This window comes from Haliotis rubra, unplaced genomic scaffold (genome assembly GCF_003918875.1).
Source record: "Haliotis rubra isolate DU_JTF1 unplaced genomic scaffold, ASM391887v1 Scf657, whole genome shotgun sequence".
Lineage (NCBI taxonomy): Eukaryota > Metazoa > Mollusca > Gastropoda > Lepetellida > Haliotidae > Haliotis > Haliotis rubra.
Genome location: NW_025767365.1, coordinates 251,881 through 278,289, shown reverse-complemented (window position 1 = coordinate 278,289; position 26,409 = coordinate 251,881). Strand labels below are relative to the sequence as shown.

Here is a 26,409-nt window from a genome sequence, read left to right as displayed (position 1 = left end):
CTGCTTGCCTTTCTGAGGTAACACTCTCCAGCTGTGGTCAGCATGGCTGGAATGTAGCACTCTCACTCATGTTCTCTGTCCATCCTTCTCTGCCTGTGTAGGAAGCTGGAGATAGGGGGATGGGGAGGTGGGGGAGGGTGGCAACTAGTGCCGGTCCAAAATGTCCAACTAGTGCCTGTACAGGACATCCAACTAGTGCCTGTACAGGATATCCAACTATAGTGCCTGTACAGGACATCCAACTAGTGCCTGTGCAGGACATCAAATTATAGTGCCTGTACAGGACATCCAACTAGTGCCTGTGCTAGTGCCTGTGCAGGACATCCAACTAGTGCCTGTGCAGGACATTCAACTAGTGCCTGTGCACGACATCCAACTAGTGCCTGTGCACCTCCAACTAGTGCCTATGCAGGACATCCAACTAGTGCCTGTGCAGGACATCCAACTATAGTGCCTGTACAGGACATCAAACTATAGTGCCTGTACAGGACATCCAACTAGTGCCTGTGCAGGACATTCAACTAGTGCCTGTTCAGGACATCTAACTATAGTGCCTGTACAGGACATCCAACTAGTGCCTGTGTAGGACATTCAACTAGTGCCTGTGCTGGACATCTAACTATAGTGCCTGTGCTGGACATCTAACTATAGTGCCTGTGCTGGACATCTAACTATAGTGCCTGTGCAGGACATCCAACTATAGTGCCTGTGCAGGACATCCAACTATAGTGCCTGTGTAGGACATCTAACTATAGTGCCTGTGCAGGACATCCAACTAGTGCCTGTGCAGGACATCCAACTTTAGTGCCTGTGCAGGACATCCAACTATAGTGCCTGTGCAGGACATCTAACTATAGTGCCTGTGCAGGACATTCAACTAGTGCCTGTGCAGGACATCCAACTATAGTGCCTGTGCAGGACATCCAACTATAGTGCCTGTGCAGGACATTCAACTAGTGCCTGTGCAGGACATCCAACTATAGTGCCTGTGCAGGACATTCAACTAGTGCCTGTGCAGGACATCCAACTATAGTGCCTGTACAGGACATTCAACTAGTGCCTGTGCAGGACATTCAACTAGTGCCTGTGCAGGACATCCAACTATAGTGCCTGTGCAGGACATTCAACTAGTGCCTGTGCAGGACATCCAACTATAGTGCCTGTGCAGGACATCCAACTATAGTGCCTGTACAGGACATCCAACTAGTGCCTGTGCAGGACATCCAACTAGTGCCTGTAGTTCATGTCCAACTTCTAGGTGAATACTGTAAGGAATGTCTTTGTATGATGTATTTATACAAATCCATGGTTTGAACATTCTTTATATTTACATCAATAATAATGTGCTACATGACTGGCCCATACTAGTAGTAGACAGTCTTGTAAAGGAACAGACCATCAAGATGCTACAACCGCCTACTGTTGGTCAGGAAGACAGATGGAGCCTACGGAGCATGTTACTTTGTTATACAGGTATCAGGCCGTTAATCTGATGTGATCCAGTACCACTAGGAATGTAGCTGTTGTTTATGTGGAGTTGAGGAATGGTTGCCATGTTGCCAGTTATTGATGAAATACTCTCCCCACTCAAGCCACATTTGTTCAGCTATGTTTTGAATCCCACTGATATTTGTGCATTATGTGATATATCCAACAGGAAATGACCCCTTTGACCCTTGGGACTGCAGATAACTGCCAGTGTCCATGCATTGCATCTGGAATAACTGTAATGATCACACCTACACCCTTGTAGCACCAGCAAAAATAGTTCACAAAACCTCATGGTACACGAAAGATAATAGTGAATGAGATGTCTGGTTGCTTAACATATTGTCTTACAGGGATAATGAGGAGAGACTTCTATTCATTCTTGTATTTTCAGCGTCATGGCTGTGCTTTGTGTGGTATACATCAGGGTAGTTAGTGGAGATAAAATACAGATCATGGTAGTCAGCAGGGATAGAATATAGATCAGGGTAGTCAGCAGGGATAGAATATAGATCAGAGTAGTCAGCAGGGATAGAATATAGATCAGGGTAGTCAGCAGGGATAGAATATAGATCAGAGTAGTCAGCAGGGATAAAATATAGATCAGGGTAGTCAGCAGGGATAGAATATAGATCAGGGTAGTCAGCAGGGATAAAATATAGATCAGGGTAGTCAGCAGGGATAAAATATAGATCAGGGTAGTCAGCAGGGATAGAATATAGATCAGGGTAGTCAGCAGGATATAGATCATATAGTCAGCAGGGATAGTAGTCAGGGTAGTCAAGGGATAAAATATAGATCAGGGTAGTCAGCAGGATAAAATACAGATCAGGGTAGTCAGCAGGGATAAAATACAGATCAGAGTAGTCAGGGATATACAGATCAGGGTAGTCAGCAGGGATAGCATATAGATCAGGGTAGTCAGCAGGGATAAAATATATATCAGGGTAGTCAGCAGGGATAAAATATATATCAGGGTAGTCAGCAGGGATAAAATACAGATCAGGGTAGTCAGCAGGGATAAAATATAGATCAGGGTAGTCAGCAGGGATAAAATATAGATCAGGGTAGTCAGCAGGGATAAAATGACATGTATACGGTATGAATTGACAAGGTGTCACTGTTCTGTGTGAGGGGTAAAGCACATACTGTATGCATTGACAAGGTCTCTCTGTTCTGTGTGAGGGGTAAAGCACATACTGTATGCATTGACAAGGTGTCACTGTTCTGTGTGAGGGGTAAAGCACATACTGTATGCATTGACAAGGTGTCACTGTTCTGTGTGAGGGGTAAAGCACATACTGTATGCATTGACAAGGTGTCACTGTTCTGTGTGAGGGGTAAAGCACATACTGTATGCATTGACAAGGTGTCAATGTTCTGTGTGAGGGGTAAAGCACATACTGTATGCATTGACAAGGTCTCTCTGTTCTGTGTGAGGGGTAAAGCACATACTGTATGCATTGACAAGGTGTCACTGTTCTGTGTGAGGGGTAAAGCACATACTGCATGCATTGACAGAGTCTCTTTGTTCTGTGTGAGGGTAAAGCACATACTGTATGCATTGACAAGGTCTCTGTTCTGTGTGAGGGTAAAAGCACATACAGTTCATTGACAAGGCCTCTTTGTTCTGTGTGAGGGGTAAAGCACATACTGTAATTGACAAGGTCTCTTTGTTCTGTGTGAGGGGTAAAGCACATACAGTATGCATTGACAAGGTCTCTCTGTTCTGTGTGAGGGGTAAAGTACATACTGTATGCATTGACAAGGTGTCACTGTTCTGTGTGAGGGGTAAAGCACATACAGTATGCATTGACAAGGTCTCTCTGTTCTGTGTGAGGGGTAAAGTACATACTGTATGCATTAACAAGGTGTCACTGTTCTGTGTGAGGGGTAAAGCACATACAGTATGCATTGACAAGGTCTCTCTGTTCTGTGTGAGGGGTAACAGTACATTGACAAGGTCTCTCTGTTCTGTGTGATGCATTGACAAGGTCTCTGTTCTGTGTGAGGGGTAAAGCACATACTGTATGCATTGACAAGGTCTCTCTGTTCTGTGTGAGGGGTAAAAGCACATACAGTATCATTGACAAGGTCTCTCTGTTCATGTGAGGGGATTAAAGTACATACTGTGTCATTGACAAAGGTCTCTCTGTTCTTTGTGTGGGGTTAAAGTACATACTGTATGCATTGACAAGGTGTCACTGTTCTGTGTGAGGGTAAAAGCACATACTGTGCATTGACAAGGTGTCACTGTTCTGTGTGAGGATTAAAGCATACTGTATGCATTGACAAAGGTGTCACTGTTCTGTGTGAGGGGTAAAGCACATATGCTGTAAGCATTGACAAGGGTGTCAATGTTCTGTGTGAGGGGTAAAGCACATACTGTATGCATTGACAAGGTCTCTCTGTTCTGTGTGAGGGGTAAAGCACATACTGTATGCATTGACAAGGTGTCACTGTTCTGTGTGAGGGGTAAAGCACATACTGCATGCATTGACAGAGTCTCTTTGTTCTGTGTGAGGGTAAAGCACATACTGTATGCATTGACAAGGTCTCTCTGTTCTGTGTGAGGGGTAAAGCACATACAGTATGCATTGACAAGGCCTCTTTGTTCTGTGTGAGGGGTAAAGCACATACTGTATGCATTGACAAGGTCTCTTTGTTCTGTGTGAGGGGTAAAGCACATACAGTATGCATTGACAAGGTCTCTCTGTTCTGTGTGAGGGATAAAGCACATACAGTATGCATTGACAAGGGCTCTCTGTTCTGTGTGAGGGGTAAAGTACATACTGTATGCATTAACAAGGTGTCACTGTTCTGTGTGAGGGGTAAAGCACATACAGTATGCATTGACAAGGTCTCTCTGTTCTGTGTGAGGGGTAAAGTACATACTGTATGCATTGACAAGGTGTCACTGTTCTGTGTGAGGGGTAAAGCACATACAGTATGCATTGACAAGGTCTCTCTGTTCTGTGTGAGGGGTAAAGTACATACTGTATGCATTGACAAGGTCTCTCTGTTCTGTGTGAGGGGTAAAGTACATACTGTATGCATTGACAAGGTGTCACTGTTCTGTGTGAGGGGTAAAGTACATACTGTATGCATTGACAAGGTCTCTCTGTTCTGTTGTGAGGGGTAAAGTACATACTGTATGCATTGACAAGGTGTCACTGTTCTGTGTGAGGGGTAAAGTACATACTGTATGCATTGACAAGGTCTCTCTGTTCTGTGTGAGGGGTAAAGCACATACTGTATGCATTGACAAGGTGTCACTGTTCTGTGTGAGGGGTAAAGCACATACAGTATGCATTGACAAGGTCTCTCTGTTCTGTTGACTTGGATACTTTGTGCAGCATGAATGTGACAGCTGAATAAGACAGCAATAGGTGAGATTTCATGGAAGTTAAGTAGAAGAAACTTGTGTGTAATGAGAATCAGTTGCTGTGTTGTGAAAATATGTTTGTTTGATGTGAAAGTAAGGTTTTCATATTTGATCAAGAAATTTGTTTTCATCACTGAATAATTCATGTAGTTTGAGAAGAAGTAAAGTCAGTCTTTGAAATGGCAGTTTATATTGTTCCCAGAGGTTATGAATGTACTCGAGGGAATTCAGCACAAATAGAATCAAGCTTTTTGTGTTTGGGAAAATTTAAAAATAATCCACTCATGAAAATTCTTTTTGTCTGTCATATTATTTGATAGAATTTTAATTGTTGCTCTGAGGCTTTTTTTTACAACCATGCAGCTTGTTTGTGATCTGACAGTATTGGTAGGTCCACTGATCAGGTTTGTGATCTGACAGTACTGGTAGGTCCACTGATCAGGTTTGTGATCTGACAGTATTGGTAGGTCCACTGATCAGGTTTGTGATCTGACAGTACTGGTAGGTCCACTGATCAGGTTTGTCTGATCTGATCAGACAGTATTGGTAGGTCCACTGATCAGGTTTGTGATCTGACAGTACTGGAAGGTCCACTGATCAGGTTTGTGATCTGACAGTATTGGTAGGTCCACTGATCAGGTTTGTGATCTGACAGTACTGGTAGGTCCACTGATCAGGTTTGTGATCTGACAGTACTGGAAGGTCCACTGATCAGGTTTGTGATCTGACAGTATTGGTAGGTCCACTGATCAGGTTTGTGATCTGACAGTATTGGTAGGTCCACTGATCAGGTTTGTGATCTGACAGTATTGGTAGGTCCACTGATCAGGTTTGTGATCTGACAGTACTGGAAGGTCCACTGATCAGGTTTGTGATCTGACAGTATTGGTAGGTCCACTGATCAGGTTTGTGATCTGACAGTACTGGAAGGTCCACTGATCAGGTTTGTGATCTGACAGTATTGGTAGGTCCACTGATCAGGCTTGTGATCTGACAGTATTGGAAGGTCCACTGATCAGGTTTGTGATCTGACAGTATTGGTAGGTCCACTGATCAGGTTTGTGATCTGACAGTACTGGTAGGTCCACTGATCAGGTTTGTGATCTGACAGTATTGGTAGGTCCACTGATCAGGTTTGTGATCTGACAGTATTGGTAGGTCCACTGATCAGGTTTGTGATCTGACAGTACTGGAAGGTCCACTGATCAGGTTTGTGATCTGACAGTACTGGAAGGTCCACTGATCAGGTTTGTGATCTGACAGTACTGGTAGGTCCACTGATCAGGTTTGTGATCTGACAGTCTGACAGTACTGGTAGGTCCACTGATCAGGTTTGTGATCTGACAGTACTGGAAGGTCCACTGATCAGGTTTGTGATCTGACAGTACTGGTAGGTCCACTGATCAGGTTTGTGATCTGACAGTACTGGAAGGTCCACTGATCAGGTTTGTGATCTGACAGTATTGGTAGGTCCACTGATCAGGTTTGTGATCTGACAGTACTGGAAGGTCCACTGATCAGGTTTGTGATCTGACAGTATTGGTAGGTCCACTGATCAGGTTTGTGATCTGACAGTATTGGTAGGTCCACTGATCAGGTTTGTGATCTGACAGTATTGGTAGGTCCACTGATCAGGTTTGTGATCTGACAGTACTGGAAGGTCCACTGATCAGGTTTGTGATCTGACAGTACTGGAAGGTCCACTGATCAGGTTTGTGATCTGACAGTATTGGTAGGTCCACTGATCAGGTTTGTGATCTGACAGTATTGGTAGGTCCACTGATCAGGTTTGTGATCTGACAGTACTGGTAGGTCCACTGATCAGGTTTGTGATCTGACAGTACTGGTAGGTCCACTGATCAGGTTTGTGATCTGACAGTACTGGTAGGTCCACTGATCAGGTTTGTGATCTGACAGTATTGGTAGGTCCACTGATCAGGTTTGTGATCTGACAGGTACTGGAAGGTCCACTGATCCAGGTTTGTGATCTGACAGTACTGGAAGGTCCACTGATCAGGTTTGTGATCTGACAGTACTGGTAGGTCCACTGATCAGGTTTGTGATCTGACAGTATTGGTAGGTCCACTGATCAGGTTTGTGATCTGACAGTACTGGTAGGTCCACCACTGATCAGGTTTGTGATCTGACAGTACTGGTAGGTCCACTGATCAGGTTTGTGATCTGACAGTATTGGTAGGTCCACTGATCAGGTTTGTGATCTGACAGTACTGGTAGGTCCACTGATCAGGTTTGTGATCTGACAGTATTGGTAGGTCCACTGATCAGGTTTGTGATCTGACAGTATTGGTAGGTCCACTGATCAGGTTTGTGATCTGACAGTATTGGTAGGTCCACTGATCAGGTTTGTGATCTGACAGTATTGGTAGGTCCACTGATCAGGTTTGTGATCTGACAGTACTGGAAGGTCCACTGATCAGGTTTGTGATCTGACAGTACTGGTAGGTCCACTGATCAGGTTTGTGATCTGACAGTACTGGTAGGTCCACTGATCAGGTTTGTGATCTGACAGTACTGGTAGGTCCACTGATCAGGTTTGTGATCTGACAGATCTGTATGCTCCAAATGTTAATTAAAGGCGGGCGGTGGGGTAGCCTAATGGTTAAACGTTGGCTCGTCATGCCGAAGACCCGGGTTCGAATCCCCACATGGGCACAATGTGTGAAGTCCATTTCTGGTGTCCCCTGCTGTGATGTTGCTGGAATATTGCTAAAAGCGGCGTAAAACCAAACTCAGTCAGTCAGTCAGTCAGTTAATTAAAGGCAAATTAATGTATCAATCCTAATCTAAGTGTGTGTTTGTGTGCATATGTATTTGTGTGTTGTGTGTGCATTGGGTTTAAATAAAACTGAATATTAGAAATATTGAAGACTACGTGAATAGTTATGCAATCAAATGGAGGTCAGCCCAGAGCAGCATGTGACATACAGATTGTTGCGTGGGTGATGATAGGGAGCATGAAGGAAACAGGGTACTACAGGTGTGAAGACAGGGTGTGTGAGTCACACATTTTACCATGGTTGGGTGGGGATGGGATGATGTCGTTGCAAGACTTTCATCCTTGTGTCAAATGAACAAGTGAACTTCAAGACTTAACCATTTGATGGAGTTGCTTGTGTCTACCTTTGCTCCTCAGTAACTAAGACCAATGACAGAGAGATGGTTAAGGTCCTTCATATCGGGGAGTTATTGGATCATCATCACAATATTTGTTATCTTATATACAAGGTCATAACCAACTGAAAGCTCCTGTGAGTCATTATGTCCTTGGCTGTAGTCACGGTGTCCAGCCTGTAAGAAGTTCACTTGGAGATTACTATCAAACTGTCCATATGAATCATAGTGTCAGTTGAGGTGTTGGCATGTTCCAGCTGACAAATGTCTCTGTCTAGCTGTTATCTGCTATGGCAGACGTACTGGAAGAACTGTGGAGCCACACTGGGAACAAAGGCTAACCAGATTCTCTCCACACAGCATCCATGTAGCTCTTGTACCACAACACTGAGACAGGTAGCTGGAAGGGGCTTACAAGCAATCTCAGTCTCACCTCTGTGTAACTCTGTACTAGAATATATGTAGTGCTGTACATAAGAGTTATGGAGGAAAGAGCCACTTCCACCTCTCTGTGTCTCACCTCTCTGTGTCTCTATACTAGAATATATGTAGCGCTGTATTGAGGAAAGAAGGTGCTTCCACCTCTCTGTGTCTCACCTCTCTGTGTCTCTGTACTAGAATATATGTAGTGCTGTATTGAGGAAAGAAGGCGCTTCCACCTCTCTGTGTCTCTGTACTAGAATATATGTAGCGCTGTATTGAGGAAAGAAGGCGCTTCCACCTCTCTGTGTCTCTATACTAGAATATATGTAGCGCTGTATTGAGGAAAGAAGGCGCTCCCATCTTGTATTATCTGGAGAGAAGATAGGCACTCCCTCTCTCTATGTAACCTCCTTGTAATTCAGTACGAAATTACAGATCTGCAGACTTGCATACATACAACCAGGGAAAAGGCATGATCTCTCACCTCTCTCTATGTAACCTCTGTGTAGAGCTTTGTCTAACAATCATGGCTTTTGTTCAAGAATTCTTTCTCGAAAGAGGAGACTATTTTCCTAACGACTATCACCTTGTGGTTACAGAGTTAGGTTAAAGGTGTACTCTAAACTACATTTGTTAAAGGCCAACAGTGATGCCAACTGATGCCCCACATATGTAACATAGCACAAGTTGTCAGGAAAACAGAAGAGGTCAACTGAGGGGATTCGGGGCCAGTTGCAATATGTGGGCTGGAGTGTCCTGTGTAGAGAAATATCACATGAGTTGTAATAAAACAAACATGCCCTTACATCAGTGAGAGTGTATACTTGGGAATTACCACAATGGGACAGTGGTAGAGTGATTGGTTGTGCATACAATAACACTGTCTATTCCTACTTTCAGGACTTCATGATCTATGATCCCAGGTCTTACTGGATCTATACTTCAAACAAAGGTAAGTGTCTCCCCACCAAGACATGGGCCAACCTTACAGGCAAGTCGAATACTACCCCTTGCATCAAACCCTGGAATTATATGTCTGTAAGCTTAATATGGCATTACATTACCAAAATGTCTGTGTGTGATAATGAAATACTATTTTAGAACACAAAGCTAGTCATAGTATGACATTCTCACCAGTGAATGTGTCCATCAAATGAATCCAGATTTGTCCCGATTTAGATCTGCCATCATCAGACAGGATGTATGATACATGTAGTGATGAAAACATGTTATTCTCTCTATGTTAAGTTTACTCTGAGTGAAATACCTAAAGGTATGATAACATTCACAACCATGGCACCATCAAACAAATCTATTATGTGCCAACAGGCATGATGTCTAACTTATTTTTTAATGTTCAGGTGATCAATAGCCAAATTTTCTCTAAAAAACATATGGTTTCGCCAAATGCCCTACACCTTAAGTAAACATGTCTTCCATGAGAAGTGTAACTAGCCATACTCTTATTTATAGCTTACATACAGGATTGATGTGGCATCTTGTTGTTAGGAAATGTTTTTGCCTTTCCGTTATCCTGATATCTAGTGTCACTTTTATCAGTTGTATTTATGCTAAAGGTCAATGTAGATCAACTAGCAGAATCCAAGTTCTGACCAGTGAATAGTGACAGCTAGTAGAATCCAAGCTCTGACTAGTGACTAGTGTCAACTTTTAGAATCCAAGCTCTGACTCTATCAGTTGCCATAGTGGACGCTGTGATAAAGATGTGCATGCATGACGGGAAACTTATTTATCAAGACTTAACATTTATATTAATATTTCTTCAATAAAGAAACGATAATTAAGTAAAGTAACACAAACATTCAACATTTATTTGTTTAAGAAAAACGTTAATATATATTTTTACACCACCTGTATTATTAGCATAAATGTAAAGACTATTTCAGATTTCTGTTGTTGAACTCTTTTGGTACCAAATTCTCTCCTGTAAACTGCCCTTTACATGCATAGGAATGTTAAATCAATTGAAATAAAAATTAGGTACACTATAGGTGAGTTGATATATTGACAACATAATACATTTATCACCTTTCTAAAGGTATTAAGGCTCAAAAGCATTTTTCTAGCATTTCCGACAGTACTTTAGTACGCCTGAGTCTCCAGACAGATACTGATACACTGGCAACAGCCAGATAGAGAAAATACAGGAAAGATAATAGACAAGAAAGGTGTAAAAACACAATCTGATGTAATATGCTCCTGAAATGTCAGTGTGAAACAGCTGTAAGAAAGTTTACATTGTGATGCATGCTCCAGTGGGTCATGACACGTGGGTAAGTATACATGCAGGCAGCCAGGAATAGCTGGCAGAGAGCTCCAACATGTAGTGTTCAGTGTCAGTCACAAGCCTGAATATACAACACACACCTTACCAAAGTCAAGACATTTATTGCAGCTTTCATCATGTATTGCAATGACTACCACAGCTAAACAACCATTTCCCTCAACTCGGCAACACATGATGGTGTGGATGTGTGTGTAAAGTCATGTTGTGTGTACCCTAATCTGTTTTGTGTTGAACTTTCCCATATCTATGAATACATACACTTCCCAAACTTGAAGAAAGAGCTGTCATATCACAATAAAACATATTGGGGGCATCATTTCTGATGTGGAGGACCATTTACACCACCATGTACACCAATCTATCTACAATCCAGATGCCCCAGCTTGAATGGCTAACATTAGACTAATGCTTAGTCTCTGAATATATATAATGTTGATAGTAACAAACAAGCCCATTTAAATTGAAAAGGAGCCCTAGGTAGACCAGAGATTCAGAACCTGAGGAAATCTAGACTTGCTTTATTTAGGGCTGTAGCACTGCAGAGAGGGCTTGGCAGTGGGGAAAATAATGTGGTTCAGGGACTGTGAGACAGACTAGGCTAACATGTTTGGACCCTGGAGGGGATTATGTTTGAAAATATTTAGTAGACACACCAATCAACAGAGGCCATCCTAGTTTGGCTGAGAAGTGACCTCTTGTAGACTGCATAGTGCACAGTGCTTCTGAAGGCTTGTGTCATCATGGTTGTAAATGATAGCTGCCTTGGGTCTGGTGTGAAACTGTAGTCTAAGGTTTTATTAATTATTCCCTTTCCATGAGTTTAAATGTTTTGGATGTGGCTGTACATAGCTGCTGGTTCAGTATCTGGACATTGGGCAGTCAGCATGGTTGGAATAGTTGTGGCTGGATGTTTGTTTGGCAGCTGACCAGACTGCCATCACTGGTTAGACATGTTTTGACATGGACGGAGAGTGAGATAGACAGCTGGCATGCTCCATATCAACATGGGACAACACCCTCTGTGTGTGTGTGTGTGTGTGTGTGTGTGTGTGTGTGTGTGTGTGTGTGTGTGTGTGTGTGTGTGTGTGTGTGTGTGTGTGTGTGTGTGTGTGTGTGTGTGTGTGTGTGTGTGTGTGTGTGTGTGTGTGTGTGTGTGATGGTACCTGTTTATATACATATTGTGGCCTTACTACCACTGAAAAATTTAACCTCCTTTTTAGAAATAAAATAGAGACATTATTTGCTACCACATGTACAACTTTAAACAAATATAGAAGATCTGATTGTCCTAGGTCATTATGATTATTATTATACACATTTGTATTATTATATGTTTTGTTACTCATCATATATAAATGATTCATTATATATCTTGTTTATGTAGTTAATAGAATATTGTCACTGTTTCTGTATGGAACGTTTGCACAATAAATATTTTATCTTCATCTATCTTTATCATCTGTGCATAAATTAAAAGCACCACCCTATATTTTTACCAATTAATTTTGTCTGAAATGAAATTCTAAACTCTTTCCAAAAAATATTCTTTATAATTTGATAGAGCAAGCATTTAACATTTCAAAAACGAAAACATCATTGAAATTACCATGTATTTTAATTAGGATAATTGCCTATATTTAAAACAGGTGTTGTTCTGTCCTAAAACAAGTTACCTTATTTTGAAAAGTAAAAGTAATAATTGATTGGTGTGTGGCCTATAAATTGTTATTTATTGTGAATGGATAAAAGTTTGTAAACTGAGATTTAGGAAAAGTTACAGTCAAACTAAAAAAAATGAAAAGTTTAAAATGCAGTAAAAATTGCTTTCCAAACAAAACAAACAAATTGTAGCTGTAATTATCAGTATCCGGCAAGGAGATGAGTTTATTCAGTATAATAAACTCAGAATCATATAAGATTTATTCCAAAATCATACTTATGTGGTCTTTTCAGTTTTTGTCAATAAGCAATCTGAATTGTTGGAAAGAGGTCTGAATCTTTGACATTCGGGTTCTTCCTGATTATGCATAATTAAAGCTTACTTGATGTGTAAATGTCATCTTGGTATATATAACAGAATTCTTATTTTTAGTCAAAACTTAATTTAATTGTGCAGTTTGAGCAGGAGAGGAATAGTTATTTTGGGTAAAAATTCAGTCCCATTACATTTTCATCAACGTATTCTTTCATAAAGAATAGAAAGGGTTATGGTATTTGTAAAACTGTCAGTGGATAAAGCTTCTTTAGCTACAGGTTGATTAAATTGATGGCTATACCCTAACTTTTCTTTAGCATCACATCTTATTTTCTAAAATAGGGTGGTGCTTAATTAATGCACAGGTGTATATATAGAGCTGAATTAGGATAAAGTTGATCAATTTTAAGTACATATGACCACATCAAACAGTATTATACTGAAAAGTGCATTCACTGAAAGTAAAGCAGTGGTATGGAGGTGGGATGGGTAACTCCTCACTCTTGGTAGCATTAGGGGACGGTGGGGTAGCCTAGTGGTTAAAGAGTTGGCTCGTCACGCCGAAGACCCGGGTTCGATTCCCCACATGGGCACAGTGTGTTAAGCCCATTTCTGGTGTCCCCCGCCGTGATATTGCTGGAATATTGCTAAAAGCGGCGTAAAACTAAACCCAGTCAGTCATAGCATTAGCTACTCTTCATTGAGGTCAAAATCAATAATCAATACAGTTCAGTCTACATTCAATACCCTGTTCCGCAACTGACTGAAGGATGCATCAACTTCTAAAGGTACAGGAAATACACTTAGGACATACAGATAAGTGAAACCTGAAATACAGTTGGAGCCATATCACAGCCATTGTCAGCCCAGAACATATTGTGTTCACTTTGCTAAACATCTAAATTACCACGAAATAAGCAAAGAATTAGCAAGAAACTCTAATACAATGACTTTATTCTAATTGTGCCATTATGGAAAATAATAAACACAATATATCATACTGTACCAAACATAATGAGGAAAGTGTTATGCAAAACCCATTTTAATTTGAGCCAAATTGATGAAACTATATATTGTCTTTATACTTAAAACTGGGCATGGCTGTACATGGGTTGAGGCTATACTTAGGTTGAGGCTATACTAAGATTGATGATGTACATGGTTGAGGCTATACTAAGGTTGATACTGTACATGGTTGATGTTGTACATGATTGAGGCTATACAAAGGTTGATACTGTACATGGTTGATGTTGTACATGGTTGAGGCTATACTAAGGTGAATGTTGTATATTGTTTAAGGCTATACTAAGGTTGATACTGTACATGGTTGATGTTGTACATGGTTGAGGCTATACTAAGGTTGATGTTGTACATTGTTTGAGGCTATACTAAGGTTGATACTGTACATGGTTGAGGCTATACTAAGGTTGATACTGTACATGGTTGATGTTGTACATGGTTGAGGCTATTGAGAGCTATACAAAAGGTTGATACTGTACATGGTTGATGTTGTACATAGTTGAGGCTATACAAAGGTTGATACTGTACATGGTTGAGGCTATACTAAGGTTGATACTGTACATGGTTGATGTTGTACATGGTTGAGGCTATACAAAGGTTGATACTGTACATTGGTTGAGGCTATACAAAGGTTGATACTGTACATTGGTTGAGGCTATACTAAGGTTGATACTGTACATGGTTGATGTTGTACATGGTTGAGGCTATACTAAGGTGAATACTGTATATTGTTTGAGGCTATACTAAGGTTGATACTGTACATGGTTGATGTTGTACATGGTTGAGGCTATACTAAGGTGAATGTTGTATATTGTTTAAGGCTATACTAAGGTTGATACTGTACATGGTTGATGTTGTACATGGTTGAGGCTATACAAAGGTTGATATTGTTTAAAGGTTGAGGCTATACTAAGGTTGATACTGTACATGGTTGATGTTGTACATGGTTTAGGCTATACTAAGGTTGATACTGTATATTGGTTGAGGCTATACTAAGGTTGATACTGTACATGGTTGATGTTGTACATGGTTGAGGCTATACTAAGGTTGATACTGTACATGGTTGATGATGTACATGGTTGAGGCTATACATAAGGTTGATACTGTACATGGTTGAGGCTATACTAAGGTTGATGATGTACATGGTTGATGTTGTACATTGGTTGAGGCTATACAAAGGTTGATGCTGTACATGGTTGAGGCTGTACAAAGGTTGATGGTTGAGGCTATACATGGTTGATTGATACTGTACATGGTTGATGATGTACATGGTTGAGGCTATACTAAGGTTGATACTGATGTACATGGTTGAGGCTATACTAAGGTTGATACTGTACATGGTTAAGGCTATACTAAGGTTGATGATGTACATGGTTAAGGCTAAACAAAGGTTGATGCTGTACATGGTTAAGGCTATGCTAAGGTTGATGTTGTACATGGTTGTGGCTATGCTAAGGTTGATGATGTACATGGTTAAGGCTATACTAAGGTTGATACTGTACATGGGTAAGGCTATACTAAGGTTGATGATGTACATGGTTAAGGCTAAACAAAGGTTGATGCTGTACATGGTTAAGGCTATACTAAGGTTGATGATGTACATGGTTGAGGCTATACTAAGGTTGATGATGTACATGGTTAAGGCTATACTAAGGTTGATACTGTACATGGGTAAGGCTATACTAAGGTTGATACTGTACATGGTTAAGGTTAAACAAAGGTTGATGCTGAACATGGTTAAGGCTATACTAAGGTTGATGATGTACATGGTTGAGGCTATACTAAGGTTGATACTGTACATGATTAAGGCTATACTAAGGTTGATACTGTACATTGATTGAGGCTATACAAAGGTTGATGCTGTATATTGGTTGAGGCTATACTAAGGTTGATACTATACATGGCATCTTGGATGGAGGCTGGACACATAGCACTTTCAAATTAACGTGACTCATCCAGTCATCCTGTGACTGTGGAGTATGTGGCACTCCTCTTCTCTTCTGCATTCCTTTATTATTAAAGGTGATAGCTTGCTAGTAAAGGACTTGAGAAACTCCTCCCCGAGCCGTGCTTGTACACATGCATGCTCACAGGTTGATGAGGTAGTTGTTACACCACAGTGCTTTGTGTTGCCTGACAGTTGATTCAGCTGACTGGAATGTTGCCTGAGGCCATCTGGATCCTGTGGATCCTGTAACCGTGTTGTGTCATGTAGCATTCTCAACAGAAACAGGGAATTCTTGCTTGCATTGTCAGTGCAAGAAAAAAGCAATCAAAAGTTGTTTCACTTAAGGTGGTTTCAGATGTACCTAGTCTTCCATGTTGAAGAGACAGGTGAAACTATTAGTGGATTCAGTGATTTGTTCACTTGGTTGTGGAAATCTGTTCCACATCTCTCGCAGATGTGTGGATTGTGTCCTTGTTGTTGTAGGTTGATAGTTCTGGATCTTTCATGTGTGAATTACTTCTGAGTGTGGTGTCACACGCACAGTTTATGCATGATTAATTTCTCAAACCAAACATATTGAATTCCATTTATCTATGTAGCCAGCAGAGCTATATCCATCTCCAGACTTGATGTTTGTATGTAACCATCCAGATGAACTGTAACTCTTTTCCAATCTGTAATGCATCTTTAGTTGTGAAGAGTGCTTGGATTTTGTGGTGTGTTGAGATTTTGACATACCTCCATAAATATGCTTTAAGAAGACCTGGCATGTGTTGAAAGACTATGTTGGTGTTGTATTACATAATAGACAGTCTATGTACTGTCATGTAAACACCCCTTGTGCCTGCTGTAATGTCCTGCTGGCAGGCTCTATATTCACCATGGTGAATTCTGTTTTGTCTGTTTGCTTCCAGTGACTTGTGAAATGGCCATATTGTTTTGCCATCAGTGATGAGGGGTTGCTGACATGGAAAGGAGATTTCAAAAGGATTGCTGATGTTGGTTAAACCAGACTGTTTCTGTCAATATTACCATTATCTATGTAACCCTGCCACTGCAGGACTTTAGCACCGATGCTTCTGAATCTCACAATAATGGTGTCATTGAGCACAAAATACACTAACAGGAGTGAAAATACCATTGTCATTGTGTTCTCTTCTGTACAGATCTAGCATTAGCTGTCAGACAATGCAAATCATAACTATAAGTTTGGTTGCTGTCTTTTGTAGTGGGGCCCCTGTTGTTACAGCTGTTTCTGTACCCAAAGGATAAATGAACTTGCACTGGAAACAGTATATTAGTAGGTCATCATAGCTCACCTGTCCTGAATGAAAGGCCTTGTGACCTTTTGTCATCAGAGGTCATTTCTCGTTAATCATCTGTTAAATCATTAATTTACCTCTTCTCCAAAACAGGTTGATTTCTGTAATTATTGTGATGTTTGTTCCTATAAGGAAGTTTTTCATGCATGAAAATTGTATCTGTGGTAGACCAGAGGTATCAAGGGTATCTGTAGTGGACCTGTGGTATCTGTGGTAGCTAAAATCTGTGGTAGACCTTTTCATAGTTTTGGATTTCTGAATAAAATAGTTCTTTTTGCACTGGCATGGCAACAAGTTTGACTTCAACTGAAAAAGGGGGTGGTAGTGCTCTTTTCCGGAGCAGAACTTTAAAACTGCTCAGTGTTTCTTCTAGATAGGTCTGGTGGTGAACTGGGTTTTTTTTTTTTTTTATAGTTTTGGATTTCTGAATAAAATAATTTTTGCATTTCCATGGCAACAAGTTTTACTTTGAAATTGGTGGTAAGTGCTCCTTTCTGGAGCAGAACTTTAAAACCGTTTAATGTTTCTTCACCAAACCTGGCACATAGATAGGTCTGGTGGTGAAACCTTTCAATGCTCTCCTTCCACTTTGTGGGTATTCTAGAACCAACTGGTTGACATATTTATGAAGAATATTTTACCATTGCAGGGGATATTGATGACTTTGTCATCTTGTTTATTACTGAAATCCATTTTTCTTTATAATCAATGACAATGAGTTGAGTGACTTCACTATAGTGTTTGTCACTGAATAATGTAGTTGTGTGGAGAGAGTAGATTCCAACAAGAGATTTCTTCACAGAATCATGCTGGTCCAAAGTCATCAGATGATAAATCAAATTATGTACAATTGTTCACAATTACAGCCTTTCTTTAAAAAAATGATGTGCTGAGTTCTATATGGCAGTAAAGAAACTGACAGCTTAAAGAGGGTGCGTCCAGACACATGTCTCTGGTAGACAATCTTTAACAGTCCATGTGTAGTTACTCCTCCATTTACAAAGTAGGCTGCACCTAATAACATTTACTGTTCAGCTCTTTGCTGAACACGTACTAAGTAATTTCTACAAATACGGTATATAGATTGTGTGAATATTACACCCATTATAATGAACTGTCCAGAGATGTGGGTCTATGTAGGCACATACAGTACAGACTGTATTCTGGACTGGGCAGTGGGCACATACAGTACTGACTGTATTCTGGAGTAGGGGGTGGGCAAATTCTGGAGTGGCAGTATTCTGGAGTAGGGAGTGGGCACATACAGTACTGACTGTATTCTGGAGTAGGGAGTGGGCACCTACAGTACTGACTGTATTCTGGAGTAGGGAGTGGGCACATACAGTACTGACTGTACTGACTGGGCATTCTGACTGTAGTAGGGAGTTGGCACTGATACAGTACTGGGTGGTACCCCCACGGTACTTGTATTCTGGAGTAGGGAGGGGGTACACATACAGTACTGACTGTATTCTGGAGTAGGGAGTGGGCACATACAGTACTGACTGTATTCTGGAGTAGGGAGTGGGCACATACAGTACTGACTGTAATGTTACATATTAGTTTGACTGTGCTACAGAGCCTGATGCCTCAATTATTATGTCAAGATGTGTCAGTTTATGTGGGACTGTGATGAAATATCCTGCAGCAGTCAAAAGTACATTATAGGAATTTATTCATATTATTGTTTTTTCAAGATAATATCTTACCTCAACACTTTATTGATGTCAGACTATGACAAGAGTCAAACCTGAACTAAACCACATGTTGTCTGACTAACACAATTGTTTTACTTACAGAAATTACATCTTCATCAGGTTTCCAAGATGTCTGCCTGGTTACTTCCTGTGGACAGGCACAGCTTCCTGCAGACAGTTCAACATATCCTCTACATCTGTGTAACTCTTCTCCTCTCAGAAGGTAAGAAAATGTGTAACTGGGAGATAGTGTACACTTAAACTACATGAGCCTGCACCTTGACACAACTTATAACACCTAGGGTTCATAATAAACTCATTTAATGAATACAACCCAATTACTTCCGACCATCATCACCAATGCTGTTAAAGGGCAATGACACAACTACTTTCCAGTCAGTGTTGGCGGCGTTACACTAGTAACTTGGTGGTTGTCCTGGACACACGCAGGTCAACCTGTTTTTGACTATTACATGGGTTTCCACACACACATACCAAACTCGTACAGTTTTCGATATCCTGGCTCCTCTTCAGCTGGAAGCCATAAGTGCATCATGAGCAATTATTGCAACCGCCAGTAGTGTTTGATCTTACTTGTACTGAAGACCAGCTCCGGGTGCAATATCGCTTGGTGCACCTGTCATTTGATCAATGATCTCCATCTGCCTTCTTCAGCTATTATTGTTCCATTTTTTAAAGTTGAGAATGAGCGAGACATAAGGGTAAATGATCACTGGCTGCCATGTTTACAGCATGGAGTATAGCATATGAAACAGTTCGACTTGATAACCCCAATCTGCTGCCACAAAGATGTACAATCCAAATAAAACAATGTACTGGGAGTAGAAGATAACAGCAGACTGCAGCAGTCATTTGGGTAATCATGTTAAAGATAATATACGGCTGTATAATCAGCTGCAGACACTTCACAACAGACCAGTGCCTTCCCCCCTCCAGGGACTTCCATACTGCACTTGCACTCATCTACAATATTGAGTAAAGTCTCATTCATTTCACTGATAAGGGGGGTTGTGGAGCAGTGTACAACATCAAAGGCCACCCAAAAGATGTTGAGCCTACTTAACTCGCAACCCCATTTTGATAATTTAAATGTATGAGAGTCATATTTGTTTGTTTTTTATTTGTATTTTTTCATCTATTTGCATATTTTGTTATCATGCTTATTCCAAGACACATATCTCTTTGAAATCCCTTGCTTCATCCACCCCGTGTGGTATTGGAATGAACCATTGTCATTGCTAGGGGTTTTGTTACTGTAGGCGAGTAACATGCAGTTGTGAGCTTAATGTAGAATGCATGTAGGACATGCAACCATTCCTGTATAGCCTGTATAGTGCAATTAGTCCGAAAGAAATGTGGTATGAGAGTAACATGTTTCAGTAATGAGAGGACTACCCATGGATCTGTACGCAGGGCATGGAAGGGGTGTATTTGTGATCTCAAGTTATTGCTCAAGTGCTCGATCATGACAAATAATCTCTGATGCAATTATCTTTGGAAGTGAGGATATTTATGTTGAGATTATGTCACATGATGATGTTACTGTTTTACTCAGTTGACCTTAAGTGGCAGAAAGAACTATTGCAAGGGTCATCTGTGTTTTGTGAGGGTCAGCATGGCAGTCATACAACCCCCACAGTCAGGCTGGGAACAGCTAAGCAGGATTTGCTAGGACACTTGACTTGGAAATGGACAGAAGAATAAATATCCAAACAAAGAGTTTACTATGAACAACGCCAATATCAGATTTGTCCAGATGACCCACACATGTGCAGGCAAAATTACTACTGGATGGATGCTTGCAGACAAAATATTGTTGGTTGTGGAGGCTAATGGAATAGGGTTGTATTGCTCATCTTTTTCACTTTAATGTAGATAAGGAATATTGAGCAAATTGCTGTTACAACACTTGTGCCACAGGTTTGTGTGTAGCACCATGCATTGCGATGTCTGCCTGAGCCTTCAGTGTGTACTGCTGCTGTGGTCAGGACGACACATCAGAGGCTGCCCACCAGCTGGCTTGTAGCCTGAGTATGTTCACAGCAGACATGACCATTAGGTTTGGGATCAGGTGGGCAATTTACCTACTACGTTGGCAGAGTGAGTGTTACGGTCGTGCACAACTTGCATCTGTCTGGTGTCTACTGGCAGCAGCTGAAGGGATTAATGGCAAGCTGAAGGCAAATGTTCACTCGCTTAACTCTTCACCATCAATACAGGACTTCATGCTTAGATCAGGTAATCACTGCAAGGCATTCCACAAGCAGACCTGCTACAGTCTACACAACCTGACCAGACAGACTATATCTCCAGATACTGGGGCAGACTATATCTCCAGATACTGGGGCAGACCTGCTCCAGTCTCCACAACGTGACCAGACAGACTGTATCTCCAGATACTGGGGCAGACCTGTTACACTCTACACAACCTAACCAGACAGACTATATCTCCAGATACTGGGGCAGACCTGTTACACTCTACACAACCTGACCAGACAGACTATATCTCCAGATACTGGGGCAGACCTGTTACACTCTACACAACCTGACCAGACAGACTATAACTCCAGATACTGGGGCAGACCTGTTACACTCTACACAACCTGACCAGACAGACTATATCTCCAGATACTGGGGCAGACCTGTCATACACAACCTGACCAGACAGACTCTACACAACCTGACCAGACAGACTATAACTCCAGATACTGGGGCAGACCTGTTACACTCTACACAACCTGACCAGACAGACTATAACTCCAGATACTGGGGCAGACCTGTTACACTCTACACAACCTGACCAGACAGACTATAACTCCAGATACTGGGGCAGACCTGTTACACTCTACACAACCTGACCAGACAGACTATATCTCCAGATACTGGGGCAGACCTGTTACACTCTACACAACCTGACCAGACAGACTATAACTCCAGATACTGGGGCAGACCTGTTACACTCTACACAACCTGACCAGACAGACTATATCTCCAGATACTGGGGCAGACCTGTTACACTCTACACAACCTGACCAGACAGACTGTATCTCCAGATACTGGGGCAGACCTGTTACACTCTACACAACCTGACCAGACAGACTATAACTCCAGATACTGGGGCAGACCTGTTACACTCTACACAACCTGACCAGACAGACTATAACTCCAGATACTGGGGCAGACCTGTTACACTCTACACAACCTGACCAGACAGACTATATCTCCAGATACTGGGGCAGACCTGTTACACTCTACACAACCTGACCAGACAGACTATAACTCCAGATACTGGGGCAGACCTGTTACACTCTACACAACCTGACCAGACAGACTATAACTCCAGATACTGGGGCAGACCTGTTACACTCTACACAACCTGACCAGACAGACTATATCTCCAGATACTGGGGCAGACCTGTTACACTCTACACAACCTGACCAGACAGACTATAACTCCAGATACTGGGGCAGACCTGTTACACTCTACACAACCTGACCAGACAGACTATAACTCCAGATACTGGAGCAGACCTGCTCCAGTCTCCACAACCAGACCAGACAGATGGACCATAATTACTTGTGTCCTCGTCACTATGTTGAGACATGAAGGACCCATGGCAGATGGTGTGCTAGTCAGTAGGGTGAGACTCCAGACCCATGGCAGATGGTCTACTAGTAAGGACCCATGGCAGATGGTCTATAGTCACTATGATGACTGACATGAAGGACCAGACATGGCAGATGGTCCTGCTAGTCACTTTGGGTGAGACATGAAGGACCCATGGCAGATGGTGTGCTAGTCACTTTGGTGAGACATGAAGGACCCATGGCAGATGAGTCACTTTGGTGAGACATGAAGGACCCATGGCAGATGGTCTGCTAGTCACTTTGGTGAGACATGAAGGACCCATGGCAGATGGTCTGCTAGTCACTTTGGTGAGACATGAAGGACCCATGGCAGATGGTGTCCTCGTCACTATGGTGAGACATGAAGGACCCATGGCAGATGGTCTGCTAGTCACTTTGGTGAGACATGAAGGACCCATGGCAGATGGTCTGCTAGTCACGATGATGAGACATGAAGGACCCATTGCAGATGGTCTGCTTGTCAGTTTGGTGAGACATGAAGGACCCATGGCAGATGGTCTGCTGGTCACGATGATGACACATGAAGGACCCATTGCAGATGGTGTGCTAGTCACTATGGTGAGACATGAAGGACCCATGGCAGATGGTGTGCTAGTCACTATGGTGAGACATGAAATACCCATGGCAGATGGTGTGCTAGTCACTATGGTGAGACATGAAGGACCCATGGCAGATGGTCTGCTAGTCACTATGGTGAGACATGAAGGACCCATGGCAGATGGTGTGCTAGTCACTATGGTGAGACATGAAGGACCCATTGCAGATGGTGTGCTAGTCACTATGGTGAGACATGAAGGACCCATGGCAGATGGTCTGCTAGTCACTATGGTGAGACATGAAGGACCCATGGCAGATGGTGTGCTAGTCACTATGGTGAGACATGAAGGACCCATGGCAGATGGTCTGCTAGTCACTATGGTGAGACATGAAGGACCCATGGCAGATGGTGTGCTAGTCACTATGGTGAGACATGAAATACCCATGGCAGATGGTCTGCTAGTCACGATGATGAGACATGAAGGACCCATGGCAGATGGTCTGCTAGTCACGATGATGAGACATGAAGGACCCATTGCAGATGGTGTGCTAGTCACAATGGTGAGACATGAAGGACCCATTGCAGATGGTGTGCTAGTCACAATGGTGAGACATGAAGGACCCATTGCAGATGGTGTGCTAGTCACTATGGTGAGACATGGCCCCCCCTTGTCACTATGGTGAGACATGATGAACCAAACTGTTGTGTCCAACTGTGATGTGTCAAACTTTTCTGTTTCAAACTTATGCCTGTCCCTTCATATTCTCACTTTATTTATATTTATATAGTATTTGGGTCTGTCCGTATGTACGCATGAATTGGAATATCTTAAGAACCGTTCACTAGATTCTTTTCATATTTGGTACCTAGGTTCATCACACTATAAGAAAGGTCCAAGTCAGGTTTGGTGACGTTGACCTTCATTTCAAGGTCACAAGGGGACTTTCACGTTTTACGTGCATGTTAAGCTATCTCAAGAACCGTTTTCTGGATTTTCTTCATATTCAACCCCAAGCTTTATCTAGGGAAGGCGCAGGGCCCAGTCAATTTTGGTGACCTTCACTTAATGTTCAAGGTCACAGAGACACTTTGAAGATTTCAGCATATTAACCTACATGTTATGCTTGTCAGCGAGATACCTCAAGAACCATTCACTGGAGTTTCTTCATATTTGACACCAAGCTTCATCCAGGAAAGGCGCAGGGCCCAGTCGATTTTGGTGACCTTCACTTAATGTTCAAGGTCACAGAGACACTTTGAAGATTTCAGCATGTTAAATTGCTTGTTAAGATAGTCAGCAAGTAGTATAGGGAATGGGGGTTCTGTGACAGGCCGATTAAGAGCGTCATTATATATCTATTCCGCTTCCAGCCCCCAGTATAAATTAACGATTTCGAGCAGAGACACCATTCGATGCATCCCAGACCCCTCTAGGAGCCTTAACATCTGTAGAGGTACCATGAGTTTCCATAACCCCAGGCGGGGAGCGAGGGACTGTATCGTCCCCAAGCATGAGGCGGTGCGGATGCTAAGCAGCCACCAGTTCCCAGTCATAGAATAGAGGGATTCTGTGACAGGCCGACTAAGAGTGTCATTATATACCAATTCGCTTCGAGCAGAGACACCATTCAATGCATCCCAGGCCAACTAAGAGCACTAATTTCACCACTCAGTGGTTTATGGCGTGTGCCGTGCGTGTAGCAGTCGTGTGCCGTGATATTGTGATCCAATCGTTTAGTGTCCATGGGCTTACAGCGGCGTCTTTGTTGAGGGTGATGCCGTAGATGTTGTGTTTGTCGGCTTCTCAAGCAGCGTTCATTCGGTGTTTTGAGCGTCTTATTCTTGAACAAGAGCTTGTTTGAAGAGGGGCGTGCTTGATGTGTTGTTTCACCGCGTATTTCTTGACCCCTTTGCCTTCTCGGATCTCACCCTTGTCAGCTTTCAAGATGGAGTACATCTTAGGCCTCAAGCCCGGCGTGATTCGATAGATGGTGTGCCAGCGTATTAGATCCTTTCATCTTGCCAGGACCTTTTTGTTGATCGTGTTGTGTAGGGCATGGTCCTTGGGGTATCGCTGAGTGTCGTACAGGTGTATTTGTTTTGCCATGTCCTCATTACACGTCCTGCGGTGTGTATATCTAGCAACAAAGGAATCCGTGTCCATGTACAGCAGCTTCGCGATCGATCACCGTGTATTGCTTCTTGGGCGGTTTGTAGTAGAAATCATACATGAGATGTTTGGACAGGAATGGTGAATGCTCATCCCCGCGTAAGAAGCGAATTACGGTTGAGCTTGATGTGACTTTTGTTCATGTGCAGCGTAAAGTCGTTATCGAATAACTGCTGCCGGTTGAAGGCGGGCTAGCGATCAGTTTCCTGAGTTTTCCCTCCTGCTGCATTACGTGATACGAGTTTGACCGTCACCCGTTTTCTCAGGTTCTCCCATGTCGTCTTACCAAACACCGAGTTGTTCATGAGCTTATACAAGTTCTTCTCCGAAGTCACTGGTGGCCAGCTTTCTCGCGGAGTCGTGTTCATTCTGATGTGGGGCTCCATCCAAGGACTTTGGTCAAACTTCAGCACCCTATGAATTTTGATCAGTTTCATACCCAACGATAGGTACAGCTGCAGGTTGGCGATAGTGCGACATACTTGGTCTTGTTCATCAAGTTCGGAACCGAGTTTTTCCACCCGAGCCAGGGTGTTCTCACCCAACAAGTCCGCTGATAAGTGGGACATCCAGTCTCGGCAGACCATCAACCGTTGAGGGCCAGCGGGTAGCTGTTGTGAGCAGCGTGCAATGCCTCCGGGATACTCCAGATCCGCTTCGAGGATGTAACCCTTCCCGAATCGGCGCAATGCTTTCGTGATATCGATCCTCATCGTCCAACCACTCAAACCCACCCGTAGGGCAGAGACTGACTCATAGCCCAGCCCATTTTTAGGTTGTTGGCGTCTAGGTAGAGGAGATGATTGGTGGGTTTGCTGGAAGTCGTAGCCTTCCGTCGCACGTATTGTTGGCTCTTGGCATTACCGTTTGGCGGCCATAAAATCCCACCTCGTAAGCCTTTCTCGATGAACAGGTTGCATGTAAGTGTAATCCGTGAGCAATTCCAAAACAACTCCGGTTTTCTTCAGCAGTGCATCCCACGATAGACCGGGGCTGGTGTAGTACCATGCAGGGTCGAGTTGATACTGTTTCAAACACGTCCTCCTAAGCGTCGAACACATCGGCTGGCAGGAGACACGTCCGTTCTCAAGTACAGGTCGTGGTAGTCACCCAGATTCTTACATCCCAGTTTATCCCACACCGTTCTGCGTGGTGCGTGTCGCCCTGGGAGATATGGGATTCGGTCAGGTTGCTGTAAAACCGGATTCGATGGGAGGTAATCGGGTCTCATCGAACTTAGACCAATTATCCATGTACTGCCGTTATGGGTACACACCCTCCTCATCAGCAGGGGCGAAGTCCTCGGCGTTGGTGTGCCGATCAGTGATGGGGAA

General features: G+C 42.6%; 1 protein-coding gene across 1 annotated transcript in view; it reads left to right on the top strand.

Moving 5' to 3' along the window:
* Window positions 1–26,409, top strand: part of LOC124257304 (kin of IRRE-like protein 1) — a 295,543-nt gene that overhangs the window by 223,466 nt on the left and 45,668 nt on the right. The window contains exons 6-7 of the mRNA XM_046691339.1: window positions 9,329–9,380; window positions 18,819–18,921. Coding sequence (XP_046547295.1) covers window positions 9,342–9,380; window positions 18,819–18,921 — 142 coding nt within the window. The 5' untranslated portion in view covers window positions 9,329–9,341. The remainder of the gene's footprint in view (window positions 1–9,328; window positions 9,381–18,818; window positions 18,922–26,409) is intronic.